The sequence below is a fragment of the Hemicordylus capensis genome, chromosome 6, assembly GCF_027244095.1.
Source record: "Hemicordylus capensis ecotype Gifberg chromosome 6, rHemCap1.1.pri, whole genome shotgun sequence".
Classification (NCBI taxonomy): domain Eukaryota; kingdom Metazoa; phylum Chordata; class Lepidosauria; order Squamata; family Cordylidae; genus Hemicordylus; species Hemicordylus capensis.
Window position 1 is genome coordinate 94,128,676 of NC_069662.1, and position 19,174 is coordinate 94,147,849.

Here is a 19,174-nt window from a genome sequence, read left to right on the forward strand (position 1 = left end):
ACACTTGCCTCTCCTCTCCTCTGTCCTTTTTCTTGGCCCCTGAGAAGGAGGTCCCCAGAATTCCCCATCCTGCAAGGGTGACAGACACCCTGACAGAATTGGAAGAAAGTATACTAACAATCTCCACCACCACCCCTCCTTCCTCCTAAATCTGAACTCTGCACTCCATTTCCTTTCTCTATGGCAAGCTTCAAGTTGATTTAATCATGATTCAGACCTTTAAGCTAAAAATGCCTCTTACCGAGTCTCTGATTTACATTGCTAGTTAAAGTTTTATTGACTTTTATCAATTGCCTAAACATTTTTCATTTCCTGTACCCCAATAATCCTTAAATAAATCTGATTGTACCATATTCCTCTTTCAAGCCTTTATTTCCAGACCAAGGTTTTGTACAAATGGACACTGTAATGGACTAATTTACTCTAGTCTCCACGCAAGCCCAAGAGTAGTCTCTCACCAGCATTCCAAAATAGGTCCATGAACACCAGTCAAAGTCCAACTACAACATTATAACTGGCCTTCTTCCTTCTAAGACAAGATTCTTCTTGTTATGTGCTTCTGATTAGAGAAATGTGCTTTATTTTGAATTTTATTCCTGTCTAAGGTATTAGACAGTTCCCCTGCTAACTGAGTAAAGAGGCACCTTTTAAAAGTGGCGATTCTCTTTATTAAGCAGGGGGAGAGCAACTGGCCCTATCCAGCCCCAGCACAGACAGCATCACTCCAGTGGCTGTTGCTAGTGTCTAGCGTATGTTTCTTTTTCAATTGTGAGCCCTTTGGGGTCATGGATCCACCTTTATTTATTTTTATTTCTCTAAGTAAACCAGTTTGGGAACCTTTGTTGAAAAGTGGTATATAAATATTTTGTTGTTGTTGTATTAGCTATCCCTCCAAGTTTTCTATCATCTGCACATTTGCTGGGGATTCCCTCTACTCCTTCATCTAAGAATTTGATAACAATGTTGAAGACCTCTCTTGAAACCTTCCTCCAGTTTGAAGAGGTTTGGTGAGTACTCTTTTGACTATGGGTTTGCAACCATACCTGATGGTGTTATAGTCTGGACCAGGGCTGCTAAACTTCAGTCTGACTGCAGATGTTGGCCTACAACTCCCGTCATCCCTGACCAGAGGTACATTTAGGTAATTTTGGAGCCTGCAAATTAAGCATCATCATACTCTGCCGGGTGACCATACCACCCAGGGCAGGCTAAAGAGGATAGGGGGGCGCCAGGGACTGGAGGCCCTGGACTTTGGCCCTAAAGTCCAGAGGTGAGAGTGCCTCTGTCCCTGACTATTGTCCACTGAGTCTGGGGATCCTGGGGCCTATAGTCCAAAAACAGCTGGAGGGCCACAGTTGAGTAGCCCTGATCTAGACTGCATTTGACCAGTTTGTTAATCAAAATATTACAAGCTTTGTCAAAAGCTTTTCTGAAATCAAGATAAACTATGACCACAGCATTCCCGCAATCCACTAAGCAATTAATCCTATCAAAAAGGGGGATACAATAAGTCTAGCAGGATTTATTCTTGGCAAATCCATGCTGGCTTCTGCTAATCACTGCATTGTTACCTGTTCTGGTATCTTCTCTGGTACTGAAGACCAACTGTCAGATCTGTAGTTTCATGAGATAAAACTGCTCAGAGCCCAGATGGGAAATCAGGCTGTAGCCATATTCAGTTGCCTATTCTTATTGTAAGTCATCTGGCTTTTGCTTTATGTACACTATCTTTATAAATGTTCCAGAAAGTCTTATACAAAATACTTCTTTTTCCTACAGGCATTTTATGTCTACTCATGCTGCATTGAAAGAACAATTGAAAATACATACTAGGGAGGTTATATTAAGCAGGGCATTCCAATGACACACAAATCTCCATTGGCCTGGAAAAACAAATTACACGGAGGTATTCCTTGTGACCTAGATAAGCAGTTACAATAAGGATAGCCCTTGGCAGCAAGTGGGTGGGGAATGGGGAATCTTCTGCTAGGTCCTGCAATTAAATGCACAGCATTATGTCATGGAAAGGTTTGAATTTTTGCTTTCCCTTTGGCTTCTTGAGAGGCGCCTTGGATACAGATAGCATAACGAATCTCTATTTAGTGAATTATTTTCATCTCTGCCCCAGTAATGCTGTATTAAGCTTTCAACCCCAGCTTAGAGGAAATTTGGGGGGTAGACTCTTTTAACCCACAATCCTTTTCTTCTGTCCTATAGCTTTAAAGTCCTGTGCTTCTTCTTCACTATCCATCAATACTATGCTTATTAATAGAAGAGCTGACTATCGCCAGTAAGGCATATGCGGCTGGCCTGAAATTGTACAATGGCCCTTTGCAACACAATTCTAAGAATGCTTACAGTCCTATGCAGAATTACTGGAAAGGAAGCCATATTGAATGCAGCGGGACTTACTTCAGAGTAAACATATATAGGATCACATGATAATTCACACAGTGCACATCCTTCTGATGCAAACTTTTAATTCCAGCTGTAGAGCAGTCTTCAGCAACGCCTGCTTAAATGCAAACCTTAGGCACTATTTATCAATGTTTACAAATGACTTTAAAATAACAATGGGCTATTATGTCTTACTAGGTGATTAATTTTTGCACTTAAGCATGGAGAATTTTCTGACAGCACATTCCCTTAGGAATATTTACCCAGCACAGTATACTTTGCTGTAGTACAAAAATGTATGATTGCAAATGCAATAGGTGTTAAATGTGCTAACCAGTTTGTGATAGCATTTAATAAAAACCCTACTATTGGTAGTTTAAAGGTAAAGTGTGCTGTTGAGTTGGTGTCGACTCCCGGCGACCACAGAGCCCCGTGGTTCTCTTTGGCAGAATACCATTGTTTCCTCCTGCACAGTATGAGATGAATCCTTTCAGCATTTTCCTATATCGCTGCTGCCCAATATAGGTGTTTCCCATACTCTGGGAAACATATCAGCGGGGATTTGAACTGGCAACCTCTGGTTTGCTAGTCAAGTCATTTCCCTGCTGTGCCATTAGGTGGCTTTTATTGGTAGTTTAGTAGTATGGAAATACAACAAAGCATTTTCATTTAAGTGATCACTCCACCATAATGGAATTTTAAAAAATTGCTTTTGTAAAGTTTCACAGGTTCCTTCCTTTGTGTGATATAGATGAATAGCTGAAATAGCACAAAAAGTATCTGTCCCTTGACTTGATTATTTGTACTAAAAAAAGTCAATGCAGAAAAGGCCATATTCAGCCATCAATAATTTTTGTTTAGTCCATATAACATTTTCAGTCCATATCGGTAATTAGTAGGCCCATGCATCACCAGAAATAGCAGATCAATGCTGATCTGACAATGATTTGCAGAAAACCCCAGCAAAACAAAATCAAATCCAGGTAGGCCAATATGGCCTCCCTGACACAATCGCATTAGTATTGGGTATCATTGACCTGATATTTTATGGAAAGTTCTTATTGGAAAACACCTGATAAAAAACAGCCCAGAGTTGACTTGGAGAGTCTCTCTAAGTCAGCTGTAGATATGGGCTTTTAAGACTGCAGCCCCTAAAATCAAGAGGTGGGGAGAAAAGGTAATCACCCCAGGAAGCACTCACTTGGCCAGTAGGTGCTCATTGGGGGTTTACCATTGCCCCTCCCCCATTTTGAGGGTGCAGCCCTTTAAGTCCACATCAGAGCTGGCTTGGAAACGTTGTCGTATCTTAAATCCTTCCACTAATGCCTGATAGTGGGCATATCAGCCTGATATTCCTGTTGGACAGATACAACCACACAGCCCTAGTAATTATGGACATTTTGATCATGTGGGTATTCCAGGTCACATGAGTGTGCCCCATGCCAGAACTTCATCTTCACTGGGAATGCAGATGATGATGATGATGATTTTACATTCCGCTCTTCCTCCAAGGAGCCCAGAGCGGTGTACTACAATAGCTGAACTACAAATCGCTGCAACAATTGCTGAACTACAAATTGCTGAACTACAATTGGTGAACTACAAATCAGCAGATGCTGATTTTATGAATTATATCACAAACTGGCATATGATTCTGTCATTAAATAGGGCCAACATGTTTTGGAAGGGGACTTGGTTTTGCTGTTCAAAATTGTGCTATAAAAATCTTGCTTACCCAAACAATACATAAAGTATTTCAGAGAATGGATCCTGTCTAAATTCTCTTTATCTTTCTGTTACCTTTCATATTATTCTCTCTTGATTATGCATTGCAACATTTGTTGTAATGGGAACTTACAATTTCAATGTGCTGCAGTCACAAAATAAATATATATATCAATTGGAACCAAAATAAATTGAGCATCTGAACCTAAAATGTTAAACTTTATACACCAATGGATCACAGCACTGCATGTTTAGTTGTGAGTTTCAAAGGGAAACATCAAACAGGAGCAAAACCAGATTCAACAGAATTTAAAGGGAAACATGTATTATCTCATCTTGAGACTAACTGCACAACAGACTACAAGAAGCAATTCTGTTATTAGGAAGTCATCTAATGAAAAGGAGAGGGCAAGATGTATGTTCTTTCGCTCTCTTTCTAGCTACTGCATGTTCTTTATTAAACAGAATATTCAATTAGATGTGAACATCTAGCTCCTAAAATTAAATTTCTCTGAGAGCGAGTGTCAGATTAAAGCAAGTCCATCCAAGATTAATCAGTGTGTTCGTTCAAGAGCCATTTGGAGCTGTGCATATCAGTCCAGAAAAAAAGCACTTGGTGGAACACTAATTTACAATGGGACTAAGGGCCAATTTGCCATCATGCCAGCTTTTATACAATTGCCTTGGGAACTGGACTGTTGTTGGGCTTGTAGAGCACCATGTTATTTTGGGCATACTAGTTATGGGGAGCAAGTGGAACTGTCACTGGGCTGGTATCTGTTTCGTACTTGAATGTTTCACATACAGCTGCCAGTTTCCATCATGGTGCCAAAAAGTCATAATGACCTAGTGGACATGGTGGAGGTCATGTGTAGGGCACTCATGTAGAGGTCATGGCTCATACAAACAACACTTCTGCATGAGTATGTCTGTGAACCTCCAATGCTTTGAAGATGACTGGATGGGGGCTGCCATGATGACTGAAGTGACTCTAAAGCATCCAGAATGTAATGGGAGAAATAAAGATGTTGATTCAGATAGTGTCTAGCATTACACATGACTGCCAATGAAAACTCTTTGATGAATCGAGGCCATAGTCTTGATTTAAACATCAAAAGAAATGACAAAGAAAAAGCATTATTATAGCTACCTCATTTGACAGTTGAAGATAATTAACACAGAGACTCTTTAAAAAACAATTGTTGTTTTATTGCTTAGTATAAAAAATGAACATTGATTAAAGGCCATTGTGAGCTAAAATTAATATTCATCTTTATCCTATGAGACAGGATTGAAGGAGAAACTGAAACAACAGAAGCAACTGAAATAGGATAACATCACAGTATGTTGCATTCAAGTAAACAGCAGCACGTACAGATGGATGTATCATGTATTGTTTTACCTAGTCTTCACTAACAAGAGAAACACAAACCATAGCACTGGTTTTGATTTCCAACAGGCATTTCAGGATTTCCACCGCCCCCCCCCCCCCGCCCCAATCGATGAATCTCAAATAATGCAATGTTGTAAAGCAGGATGGGCTATTCTCCACTTTGTTGTAACCAGGGACGTAGCAACCCTTAAGCAAGGGGGGACAATTGTCCCTAGGTCCCAAGGGTCTGGTGGCCCCCAAGGCTCACCCTTGGCCAGGGAGCCCCCTTGCCGCATCCCACACCCAGCCGGTGAGCAAAGCGCTCGCTGGCTGGAAGCACAAGGCATGCCAATCTCCTCTCCAGCCAGTGTCACACTTGCTGGGGAGGGGTGGACTCTCCTCCCTGGCATTGGCCCCTCTCTTGCATCTGATGTCAGACACAACGGGGGCAGAGTCAGTGCTGAGACGTTTTCAGCACTGACCCCCCCCCCATGTCTGACGTCAGATGCAAAGTCTGCCAGTCGGACTTTGCCCCCTGCCCCCCGCCAAGCTCCCTATGCCCCTGATTGTAACAGACCTTTATTTCTGAACACTGAGCTATCTGGTTGCACTTTGCAAAATGAACTGAATGGCAAAAAATGCTTTTTGTATTTAAAAAGGCCATATAAGAAAGACTGCCAGCATTGTCACTGCTCAAGATATGAAATTTTCTTCCGAAGGGTTGGTTTTATTTACATATACAAGAGCTAGAAAACAGACGGAATGGTCATCAGCTGCATCTAATTCCACTGCAACTAGTGAGAGGCAACGTCCTTCAAGCTAATCAGCTGTCAGCCAGCGCAGAGCTCCTGTAGCTCTGGTGAGGCATGCGTGTTGTTCAGCATTTACGTGCAGGCAAATGTAACTGCAGGTTTGGGATGCAGATTCAAAATCCAAAAATGGAGTCATGCTGAGTCAGCAGCCCTTTACGAAATACAAAAACATGGACTTGAACTTCCTGACTGCACCATTTCGGGTAGGAAAAGCAAACTGGGATTCAGCCACAGATTGGAGTGAAAGGCAAGAATTGAGCATTGAAGAGCCACGTCTCGAGGACTGGCTGTGTGCTGTCTGTTGCCAGCCAGCCAGTTCTCAAAAACAAGTGACTAAAGTAAAGGCGTGGATGGAATTTGTTCTGTGGAATGCTGAGGAGCTGGAGTGCTCTAAGGGCTTTTTCACCCGAGAATAAAGGCCAATCTGCTTATTTCCCTCTTCACTCTCTATGATCTCTTGCACTTTTTTCTCATGGTGTAAATCATCCCTTTTGATCCTTCCTTTATGCTTATGTCCTTTCCTATACAACTGTGTATGGACGTTATTTTAAAAAGAACTTGTTGGTAAAGCTTATTAACACATTTAAAAATTGCTGGATAATTGGTTAATAAAAAGGGAGGAGCTGGGAGCATTTAAAATAAAAAACATCTGACACCAGTAGAATTGCATATAGCTACTTGTGACTCTGAATTGTGTTGTTTCAAAAGAGCTCTTAGGCAAAAATAGTCTGAACAGCCTCACACACAAAGGCAGACCCCTTCCTACAGTGTGACTGGAATCAGAGGAGTGTTGCTTGGCTGGGGTATCAAAGCAGAATCTGAAGCACTGGGGGATATTCTGGCTTTACAGCTGTTGTTGCCATCCATGGCCACAAGTCCAGCATATTGAAATCAAAGGGTTTTAGTGCTCTGTGGCACAGATGTGCTTCTAGATAAACTGCCCACTCCCTTGTCTTTTAAATATTGCATTCTTTCACAAATGTGTTATCTCAATAAGATTCCCCCCAGTCAACAGTTTCTGTGAATCTGCTTTTTTCATTGTGAAAGGAAATTGGTTACCCATATAACCAGAATCATGCTACACACACACACACACGCTCAAATAATTTTAGCAGAAAAATAGAAAAAGTATCTAGCTTGTCTGCAAACCAGCTCCTTGCTTCTGGTATTTTTCTCTTTTGTAGGGATCAGGCAGTCTCTTCCTAGGCCTCCACTGGAAAAACAGCCTGCACTGGAAAAACAGTGCTTGTTGATCTGCTGTCTTAACAGCACTTACATCCAATATGTGCTGAAATCTTTGCTCGTATGCAAGGAAACCAAAGAACGTACAAGCTTGTAACAGTAACGTACATCAAAAACCACAGATAAATTAGTCCAGGCTGTAGTACGTTTCTCAAACAGATGCCGGCACAATTCACCCAAACTGTTTTGTTACAAAACTTAAAGTCAGAACCAAATATTATGCTGATTTGCTAATACCGGGGACAACGTTTTAGGACCAGACTCACACTATACATTTCAAGTGTCAAACTGTAGAACAAAGAAAAAGTCTGAGCCCCTTTCCATTCATACTGCAAACAAGAAAAAAGTCCCAACAGACATCTTAAGACATGTGAACAGGGTTCAAATTGAATCTTTCAAGTCCGTTGTCTGTTTCCATCAGGGTAACTGTTAGCAGCCTTGCTCAGAAAAACCATCCAACTTTTTCCTGCTTTTATTTTTTTTAAAAAAACAAACAGTTCATCCTCATCCTACGCTTCAAAACACTCTTGTTTGGCTCCTTTCTTGATTGTATAGTTTGCTGTTGATGAACCATCTCTTTTTGCTCAAGAACAGCTTAAATGTCTGATATCAACTGATCGTTGTGGTTGTCTCATGATCCCCCCAGTCATATGGAAGAAAGTTTGCTTGGGTTGACACAGTGTGAGATGAGGCAGGCAGGCCTTGCTGGCAAAGCTTCACGACGGCAGTGGCTGAGTAGGCAAACTCAGACGTGTTCTAAGACATCTATGGGGACAAAGCCTTTTTTCTTCCCACTGCATACTTTGATAAAGCCGTCGTGTTCCTTTTCTGAAGTCATACAGATCTGAACACAAGGAATGGGGAGGAATGTTAAAAATTTCCCACAGTCAAGAGCCACTTTTATTCTGGAAGTCAAAGAGCTACTTCATTAATGAGATGCACCGGTGTGTCTTGCTGGTTTTAAATAGGGCAGAGTGAAACAGACCACCTAACCTCACTGCCCTTTTTGTAGGCTGTGACACTGGACCCCCTCTTTATTGATGCTTGAGGGCAGGGCTAGAAAAATGGACAATGTGGGGATATGGGTCACCATCTTCCACCCTGTGGTGAGGAGAATGGTTAATTACCTACACCAGGGGTTCCCAATCTTGAGTGCCCACATGTTGTGGGACTTGATGGGAGCTGCAGTCCAACAACATCAAGGAATCAAAGGTTGAGAGTCCTGACTTAGGCAAGTGACCAGTTTTCCTCACGGCACTGAGGGTCTGGAAAACACATGATGCATTGATTTGGGCAACCCAGGAATGCTTCCCTGTCTTCTGGCCTTCTACAAGATGTGCCAGAATAGAGGAGAGGTTTCCCTGTTGCCTAACAACATGGGATGACCCCTACAAAAAGGAGCAACTCTCCTTGTCGTCTGGTGCTGTGCTGTGAGCCACTGCAACGCAGTATGGGCAGAGCAACAGCAGAGAGGCACATCACTGGGCTGCAAAGTTTACAAAAACAGAAGAAACAAACTGGGGAGGGATTTAGTGCGGTTGTGCACAAAATGCCCCCTTAAAAACTAAAACATACATGATTTGGTTTCTTCTCTAGTTTAAAAGGTTGTTTCATAAACCAACCATATCACTTCTGACTGAAGCAATACTTGGCCACAGCTAAAACCTCTAAGTAGATTGTATAACTTGAAAAAAGAAGCTTTTTGTTCATGTTTAAAATGACAAAGGCTGTTTACTTTTTCTTACTGAAATGCCAACATATTCACATAACTTTTCACTTATATTATTGGGAAACACCTTGGATAAATTCTACTATAAAAAACTCAACTGAAATGCAAAGGCATTGAGCAAACTTAGTTATCAGTGGGTTGCCACCTAATGGTACAGCAGGGAAATGACTTGCCTAGCAAGCCAGAGCTTGCTGGTTCAAATCCCCGCTGGTATGTTTCCCAGACTATGAGAAACACCTGTATCAGGCAGCAATGATATAGGAAGATGCTGAAAGGCATCATCTCATACTGCACAGGAGATGGCAATGGTAAACCCCTCCTACATTCTACCAAAGACAACCACAGGGTTCTATGGTCGCCAGGAGTCAACATCGATTCGACGGCACACTTTATCCAACCCACCAAGAATAAATAGCTTGATGAAATGAATGGGAGTTGAGCAAATTCTTGCAAAACTAATATGCATTCAATCAAATCCATTTTTCACGATGAAGGTAAATGAAAATAAATGAAAGTCAAGGTGAGTAGTATGCCTCATAACAAATTTTGTATATGCTCTGCAATGGCATAGAATGCACTTTCTCCTGAGCCTATGGACATTGGCTCATAACTGGACAAACCTATTTCCCACTAGGTATTCTTTTATAAAAAAGGTAATATTTTTGTGTGAGAGAAACTGTTGCTTAGCCCTGTTCATTTTGGCTCAACTGCACAATGTTAGCTTTATTGATAAGACATGCTGTGTGCATGAAGGACACAATGTTGCCTGAAAGACCGCTGCTATCAGGTACTTGCAGCTTGCTATATCAAATTAGAATCTGCTTACAAATAACAGCAACTATTCACTGTGGGAGTTCATGCAAAGAAGCTTTTCCATTCTATGAAGGCAAAAGAGGAACTAAGAATCAATTCCCCCCGCAATGGAAATCAATACTATAATGACCTAACATCAACAGAAATCAACAATGAACCATGATTATGGTCCAAGTCTTCAGAAACTGCCTAAATGACCATTCAATGCCTAGGCTATTTACGAGCTGGTCTGTTGAGCTTGACAGACAGGAAATATGATCTAATATTAGGCACTCTACTCTTGGTTTTTGTTGTTGTTGTTGTTTAAAAATATACTGTTTGGGTCTTGACTGTTCTCTGAACCTGAACGTGAGAACTTCTTCTGACCTACTGTCCTTCTCTCAGAACTTCCGTCAATTGCTTATCTCTTAAGGTTGGTCTGCACACATTGTGACCCATGAAACTGAGTGCCACACAACCACAAAGCATGGCAGCACAGAGGAGAGCTGGTCTTGTAGTAGCAAGCTTGACTTGTCCCCTTATCTAAGCAGGGTCCACCCTGGTTGCATATGAATGGGAGACTAGCACTGTAAGGTATTTCCCTCAGGGGATGGAGCTGCTCTGGGAAGAGCATCTAGGTTCCAAGTTCCCTCCCTGGCTTCTCCAAGATAGGGCTGAGAGAGATTCCTGCCTGCAACCTCTGAGAAGCTGCTGCCAGTCTGTGAAGACAATACTGAGCTAGACAAACCAATGGTCTGACTCAGTATATGGCAGCTTCCTATGTGCTTATCCTTTTGGTTCTTTGCCTGCCTGGGGCTGTGAAAATGAGGGTGGAGGTTGTCAAGCACCTTGTAAGCCACATACATAGCTTGTGCAGCCTGGCAGGCCTTAAGTTGTTCAGGCCTGCCTTAAGGGAGGGTTCAGAGAAGATATCAGCAAATAACCCACTGTACTGCAAAATTACCTATCTCCATAAAAACACACACACACACACACACACATCCTGTGTATAAGAGTTATTGAACAGCCATTTTAAAAGAGGCACCCTTGATTTAAAGTATTGTGCCTCATTTCTTGAACTTTACCCACCACTTGTATGAATTAACTTTTTTGCTTCAGTTTCTTTAGCATGGTCTCTCCCCCCCGCTGCCCCCCTCATTATAAAATGAGATCATCACTGGGACTAAATCAAGATTATTCATCTTGATTAAAGGGTGCCGTAAAGTCGATTTTGACTCCTGGTGCCCACATGGGCCCTTGGGTTTTCTTTTGGTAGAATATAGGAGGGGTTTACCATTGCCTCTTCCCACGCAATATGAGATGATGCCTTTCAGCATCTTCCGATATCACTGCTGCCCAATATAGTACCAGCGGGGATTTGAACTGGCAACCTTCTGCTTGTTAGTCAAGTGATATAAATCAACCATTTTTTTCTAGGTCTTGTGTTACTTCTAAACTATTCATTTTTAAAAATTTAAATAGGAAATTTGAGATTATAACACATATCCATAGATAAATTCAGAAAATGGGGTATTATGATTTCTATGTAAAAGAGTCTCTCCTTAGGGAGGGACTATAGCAAAGCACATGGGTTACAAAAACACCCATCTAGATTTCTCAGATCTGAAAGATTTATGTTTTTCAATATTTTCCAAGCTTACAGAACAAATTAATTAGGAACCTGCAAACATTAATGGAGAAATGCGAGTTTCATATGAAAGCATGCTTCTGAACCTTAAATCACCTTCTCTGGAGCTACCCCAATAGGAAACTATGGCCGACATGCAGTGCAGAGTACTTGGGCATCTAAATGGATGCCAGCACCATTGCACAAAGGTGCTCTTGCATAATATGTAAAAATGTGTGATGCTGTGGCATTGGAAATAATGGCTGTAGCATTGTGCAGGCATGATTATGCAGTTTTATATATTGGTGCACGAGTACTCCTGTGCAACAGTGCTGGGATGCAGAACCACCCACAGTACATTGTGTGGTACAGCAGCTTAGTTTTTGTGAGAGTTTTCTATAGCAAAGTAGACTGAAGATCTTAATGCTAGGAATTGCATTATATATCTGTAGAGATGGCTGCGATCTGAAGAAAAACCAGATCAAATCTGGTGTTGCATTCTTGTCCATACTTCAGAGCAAACCTCCCTGAAATAAATGGAGCTTACTTCTGAATAAATATGAGCAGGATTGGATTAGTGTAATGTAGTGGCTAAGAGTTTGAGCCAGGCATAGTTCCTGCCTCACACTTTACCTCTGTCAGGAACTCTGTAGGTGGCCCTGTGTGATACACTCTGTACAGTCTAAAGCACTAAGTAACAGATCATCAACAACAATGATGACCACTACTAACAATTGGCTGACATGGGGAGGAAAATTATTCAAAGTAGTGCCACTGAAATTAAAAGGACAACATAGGCATTGCCTAACTTGCTCTTTTAATTTCAGTGGCACTACTTTGAGTAATTTTCCTCCTCATGTCAGCCATTATTTTTATCTATGTCCATATTTTTGAAGTTGAAATCAATTAGCATGGCAGCCTCTCAAAAAATGTCAGGAATTGTAGTTTTGGTTCTATGGGAGTGATGAGATTTCTTTTCTGAAATTCCCAGCAGCCTGAAACACAATCCATTCCCACAGTTCCTTTTTGGAGTCAGTGACGATTAAACAAAGGCCAAACCAGATTAAAGCTGGAGAAAGACCATTGTTTTTTGAGGGTGCTGTGACCAAGGCATTATTGTCAATTGTGTGCACACTCATGGCTTTTGTTCTAATGCACTCTCAGTTGTGTGTGTGTGTGTGTGTGTGTGTGTGTGTGTGTGTGAATGAAAGTGAATGGTGGTATGAAACAGGCAGCAATGCTCATGGTGTGCTGAGTTCCAAAATCTGGCAATAATGGGAGCACATACTCCCTGGGAGCCTCCGGTCCCCTCTTCCATTCTTGTTACTGACTTGCTGAGGATTGTGTGAAGCAGGCCTCCATTTCAGATGGAGATGATGTGGACCCTGTCTAAGGTGATGATGAAAATATCTTTTTGTTTGGAATGCATAGCTTGTAAACAGTACTGGAATAGGAGAGATGCTGCGAGAGACCTGTCTTCAAAGCAAATGCACATTCTAGCTGAAGATGCTTTTGAAATCTGTCTCATCCAAATTTCAACCCAGATTTTGGAGTATCAGATTACATAGTCTTGCTTTCTTAGAAGAACTGATGCATAAAGAATCCTCTTGAATCTATACTATGCTATCTTATAGTATGCTATACACACAGCTTGCTGAGGCTGTTAGTTTCTTCAGTTCATTTATGTCTCTCTTTTTCTTATACTAGTGATAGAAATGTGTGCATTGATAAAACCGTACAAAAAACTTGCATAATGGCTTAACAATTAACAGAATATCACCTCATAAATGTGCAAGAGTGTGTGTGCTACCATCAGTAATCACCACACAAAAGGAATCTTCATGCAATCATACATACAAACACATTGTCTTATCAATGCACACATCTGCATCAACAACACAGAGGGGGAGAAAGAAGAGAAGCAAATGAAGTGAAGAAATGGAAAGTGGAGACAAACAACCCATGCTCCAGTCTTAGAACTACACATATTGTGGAGCAACCCACCAACTCAAAAGTTGCCCGTATGCACTGGTTCCAAATGACTGGAAACCCTGTTGCCACTGCTAGCAAATGCGGGGAGCCTAGATGACTCCTAAAGATAGCATCACCACTGTAGAGACACCACTTCCATTGGGAATAATGGGAGCAGTGTCGCTATGGTGGTGACACGATCCTTAGGAGCTGTGGAGGCTCTCCGCATTCACTAGCAGTGATGATAATGGGCTCTCTAGTCATTCGGAACCAGCATGAATGCCCTGCTCCTGAGTTGGTGGAGTGCTGCAGAGTATGTACGCTAATGTCAGACATTCTCCTTGTGAAACTGGAACCCAGGAGGATTGAAATATGGGACAAAGCAAACCAGAGGAATAGATCAAGGAAACCCTCACATCGCTAGACAGTGTAGGTTGTATATTCAAATATTAACAAATAACCCATGGTTATTTGGACGTTAAAAAACCTGATTTAAAATGTCACTTGTGGAAAACATCACAAAAATCTTGTACAAGCCTCATCAACAGAGTAAAGACCTAGCATTAATTATCTCAGACTTAATGCTCAGCATTACATTATGGGGATTATTAAATATCAAAGCATGTGGGAGTTCATCTGGTGTGATGTCTGAAAGCCAAATGTGTTGTTTTGCATTATGTATGTGTTTATTATGGTTACATGTAGTTCTGACAGTCATGGTCCATAATAAACTTGAACTGAACATTATGAGGATTCAGTCCAGACCTGACCCTTGTTTGCAGCGGCAATGTTTTCACGGGCAAGTGCGTCATGCCCTTGTAACAACATTCTTAAGAAGTTCTTTGTGCAGTCGGTCCCTGGCTCCCTTCTCAAGTGGGTGAGCAGAGCAGGCTGTTTTCCATCTAGCTCAGTCTCAGCTTTGTTACAAGGGTTTCTATCAACTTGAAAGTAGAAGGGTACAAAGCCATATAAACGGCCTCACAGTCTGGGTAAAGAGACCCGGCATGCAGAGAGGTACTAAAAATATCTCTGCCCAACTGAATAATGTTATGCTTTGATGCTGTTGATATAACACTATGCATAAAAACTTCCTCATTTTCTGCTAAGAGCACTTTACGGTTTGTATATTCACACCTTGCTGAACTATGTAACCCCCATTAATGTGCTGGTGAGTTTGTGTACAAATCGGCAGGATATATGCCTGTTTGTGGCATCCAGCACACTTTTAAATACCAAGGGATCCACAGCATTCTTCCTGAATGAAACTTCCAAGTGAATGTTTTCAGCAGTGAACTTGGTCCATTGCATATTTCTGCATCTGTACTGAAAGATGAGAATGCAGGCCTTATATCGTGAACATATAGGTGTGTCTACAATGTGGGCAAACTGATTATTCATACAAATATTAGGGATGCTTGTGAAATCCACTTCTGCAGGATTCTGATCTGGATTTTTGAAGTTCTGTACACTGCGTATGTTTACAGGAGTGGAACGCAAAATGTTGGAATCAGTTATGGTTCCAGAAGTGCTATGAACATAAGAATATGCCTGTTGTGAAGTTCAATCATTAGTCCATCTAGCTTGGTGTTGTCTATACTGACCGGCAGTGGATCTCTGGGGTTTCAGACAGGACTCTTCAAGTCCACCTGAGAACTGCTAGGGGCTGAACCTAGGATGCAAAGCACAGACCCACCTCTAAGCAATAGCTCCTTGCCTTACATGTACACTTCCGAATTTTGCATGCTCCTAATCCCTATGACTGCAGTAAAAGCACACCAAAAGTAAATTTAAAAAGTAAACTCTCCCCTATAAAAGGCCTCCCAGCTATTAATTCTGTTTAACATTTTTATGCACAATAGTGAAATTGCTTAATTTTTTAAAAAGAAACAACATTTTCCTACTTTTAAGAAACTGGGAATGTTGATTAAAAAAATTAAAAATTTCCCCTCACTTAGGGTGCATGTGAAAAATCCAGTCTGACATTCTGAAATCTGGATGCCTTATCAGAATGTAGCTGGAACAGAACTAAAGGAATGTCAGAATCATGGAACAGTTACAAAATGGGACTGAGGAAATCCGCTCACCCTAAATAAATATACTAGTTTGTTGAGTATATTTCACACTTCTCATGAAGTGGCCATCATGTGGAACTACAGCTACGTGCTGACTGAAAGATAGGCGGTGACTTGCTCATATGCAGTCTCACAATGCGCTCCTATCAACACTAAGCAGTTTGCCTGCATTCTGCTGTGAAATGAAGTGCCTCAAGTTGGAGCTCTCCACATGAACAAACTGTCCCCTTCATTCTACCTTAGGTTCCCCACTCCCCTGTGCTTAACTGATCCCCCTGCACCACAATCCTATAGCATTATCTTGGCTTAACTATGTTTGTCTAAAAATAGGAAACTTATTTTGTACTTGCTCTAAGAGGCAACAAAGCCATTTAATTGGCAGAATGGACTGTGGCTTCTTTAATTAACTGTGACCATGAGCAACCCCTGCCTTATTATGGGCTGGATTTTTATCAATGGGTTTAACTGCCTGCCACCAGTCAGATTGCTATGGAGAAACAACAAAAAGCAGATGCATATAACTTGTAATGGAAATCATTTTTATATGACGTATGCCTGACACTAAGTCCACTTCCTTGGAACTAATGGATGATTTGCATAGGCAAGTACATCATTTAATGTCACTGGATGACACAACTGGTCTGTAGCTGAAAGTACTGTGTTTGAGGTGATCTCTATGTGAGGTTTGATCTGCAATGGCCATTTCGCTAGTCATCACTCAATGGTGCAGTCATCAAGAGAGGAACATGCCTGTGCGGATTTCTCCATTCATTCCATATGTGCTTCCAAATATGTGTTCACAATGTTGAACCCCAAACCTAAATGCATTGGCTAGCATCCTGAGCGATGCTCACACTATTGTGTCTGGGGGCCATTTCCCTCATCTCCTCCTTGTTGCTGCAGCCTCCAGAGTTCGAGAAAACTCATTCTTGAAGGTCGAGGGACCCTTGGCAACCACATGAGATGTGGTATGATTGCCTGTAGTGATTGGCTGTAGGGGTAAGGGGCAATTCAAAGAATACAGGCAGAGACAGAAAGGAGTTTTGTGCTGGTAGAGTGCCAGTTTGGTTGCTTCCCAGTTTCTTGGAAGCACATATTATGGCTAGTGTTGGAACTAGCTGTATTTAAAAAAGTGCAGGTATGTCATTAACATCTGAACATGCCGTAAATGGTTCCAGGTTTACTTACTTGGTTCTCTTTCAGAGTTATCTGGCCTTGCTCTTTGCAGCCAATAAATGTCCTGATACACCTGAATACCTTTTCTTCTTCTTGTACTCTTTGGACAAAATTAGCGGGGAAAAACCCAACTCTGTCTTCTATTTTCCCCTGTGCAGATAATATAAGGAGAGAAGAGGAACTTCAACAGTTATTACAGAAACACACATCACTGTACTTAAAATGCTCTTGCCAGATAACTTGATGGGCTGCTGCACCATGTCCTTGCTTGAGCTGCTGCATTAATAGTGACCACCTGTCCTCCAAAGGATAGGAGAGCCTTCATCTGCTTTAGTAATTGGCCAGCATAGTGTTGTATTTCCAGGGAGACAGGGTGGCCCCAAAGGTCTTCAGGACATTGTGCAAGGTGCTGCTAGCAATCCTGCCTGCCTTCCAACCAACCCCATACTTGCTGCCAAAGCTCCTTTCTCTGAGCAGCTGTGCCTTGCAAGGACTTCACAATGTGTCCCCTTTTACCAGAGCTACGAGCACAGCACTCAAGCCTAGGATTTGCCACTTCGGTTTAGTGATGTGCATAATGGGGCTACGAACAAGCATAATGCATCCACACACAAGAACTGCATACTCTCACATTCACTCCCCCCTCCCCACTTTCAATATTATTTAGACTATTTTGATTGTACCTTCCACCAGTCTTCATTTGAGTCCTCCAGAAGCGTGATTCTATCTCCTGGCCTATAATTAGAAAACAGAAACATGGGGGATGTTGTGATTAGATTAACTAGTTAATGTGTGATGGCTGCAGTGAATTCCACAACTTCTTCAGCCCACTACAGAGGTACAAGGTGACTTGTCATTTTAAACCAAAATCTACTTGGATGGGATTTAAACCCAGGACTTTGTAGAACTTTTTATAAGAGGAGATACTGGCCAACATGATGTGCAGCAGCAGGTTGGTGTAAGAAGGGCTGCGGGTCCACAGGGAGCCTCCAGCATCCCTGTGGTGACAATGTATTGCACAGCTGAGTAGGCATGGAGGAGGTAGAAATGCAATTTTTGCTTCTCTTCCCTCCCTCCAAAAACCCTTTCCACTTTCAGGAAATGAAAATTACTCTTCTTCCATAACTGCTCAACTGTGTGTGTGTGTGTGTGTTTGTGTGTGTGTGTGTGTGTGTGTGTGTGTGTGTGTGAACTGCTTTGGGAACTTCAGTTAAAAAGCAGTATATAAATATTCGTTGGCGTGTTCATAAATAAACCTGCAATGGCCGTTTGTATAAGAGATGGCCCTGTGCCCCTTTCAAAATAGAATTCTGTATGTATATCTGTTTTTATAGCTAAAACCTCGCTACTGACTCAAAGCAATTGCTCTGTCAAATGCCAGCTACAGAAAATGGCACGAAAACATCATCATTCATGTTGCATGTACTGTCAATAGCCAGCTGGAAACTTGGAAACAAGCCTTTGCAAAAAGAAACATTGAAAATACTATATATATTTAAATCTTACTTACAATCCTGTTGTTTTGACCTTAGCTAAAAGAGAAAGGTGCACAATTTTTTCTTGAATGGTTGCCAAGATGATTGACACTACTTGCAGCTGGGGGAAGGAGTCCTTGATCAATTGGTACTGACCTTGGTGTGCAAACTAACAGATATATACTAGCCAAAACCAAAGGATATATACAGATTTATCTTGTTATATAAAAAGGACTCATTAGGGTTCCAAAACCTTGTTAGGATTCCAAAAAGATGGCAAGGATATGAGAAGAACCCTAAACAGAGTCTAAATCCTCAAATAAAATACCTCAAATAAAATTTAACATGTTAAATGCTGGATTAAAGAAAGTATTTATTTGAGGATTTAGACTCTAGTTGGGGTTCTTATTTAAAATACCTTACTTAATCATTGCTAGTTGTGGGAACATTATGAGATCATCCTTCACTCAGCAAACCACTTTGAGTCCACTTTCTCCCACTTGCCCCTCATGAACAGCCAAGACGAGTCTAACCCAAAATCGGTTTCATGGAGTGGAATTAGAATGCACAGTAGAAAGATTGGAGACGTTCACTACAGCCAAAAAGCTGTTCTTGAACTATCATTCCCCCCATCTCCATCTGGTCAGGAGGTAGCAGCTGCAATCGCAGGGATGGCTAAGTGGCAGGACACTGTGGGTGGCGGCAACTGTGGCTCTGCAGGGTGTGAGGCTGAGTAGCTGCCGTGGTGATTCACCTGTGAGTGCCAGCTCTCGCTCTGAGCACA

General features: G+C 41.6%; 1 protein-coding gene across 4 annotated transcripts in view; it reads right to left on the bottom strand.

Moving 5' to 3' along the window:
* Nucleotides 1-5,309: 5,309 nt before the first annotated feature.
* Nucleotides 5,310-19,174, bottom strand: part of STAC (SH3 and cysteine rich domain) — a 96,452-nt gene continuing 82,587 nt past the window's right edge. For 3 of the 4 annotated variants that reach the window (XM_053266261.1, XM_053266263.1, XM_053266264.1), the window contains 3 exons: nt 17,599-17,650; nt 16,928-17,065; nt 5,310-8,392 (listed from right to left, as the gene is read on the bottom strand). In XM_053266261.1, coding sequence (XP_053122236.1) covers nt 8,294-8,392; nt 16,928-17,065; nt 17,599-17,650 — 289 coding nt within the window. In that variant the 3' untranslated portion in view covers nt 5,310-8,293. Of the gene's footprint in view, nt 8,393-15,262; nt 15,337-16,927; nt 17,066-17,598; nt 17,651-19,174 lie in introns of those variants that run through there. The other variant, XM_053266262.1, reaches the window with a different exon arrangement.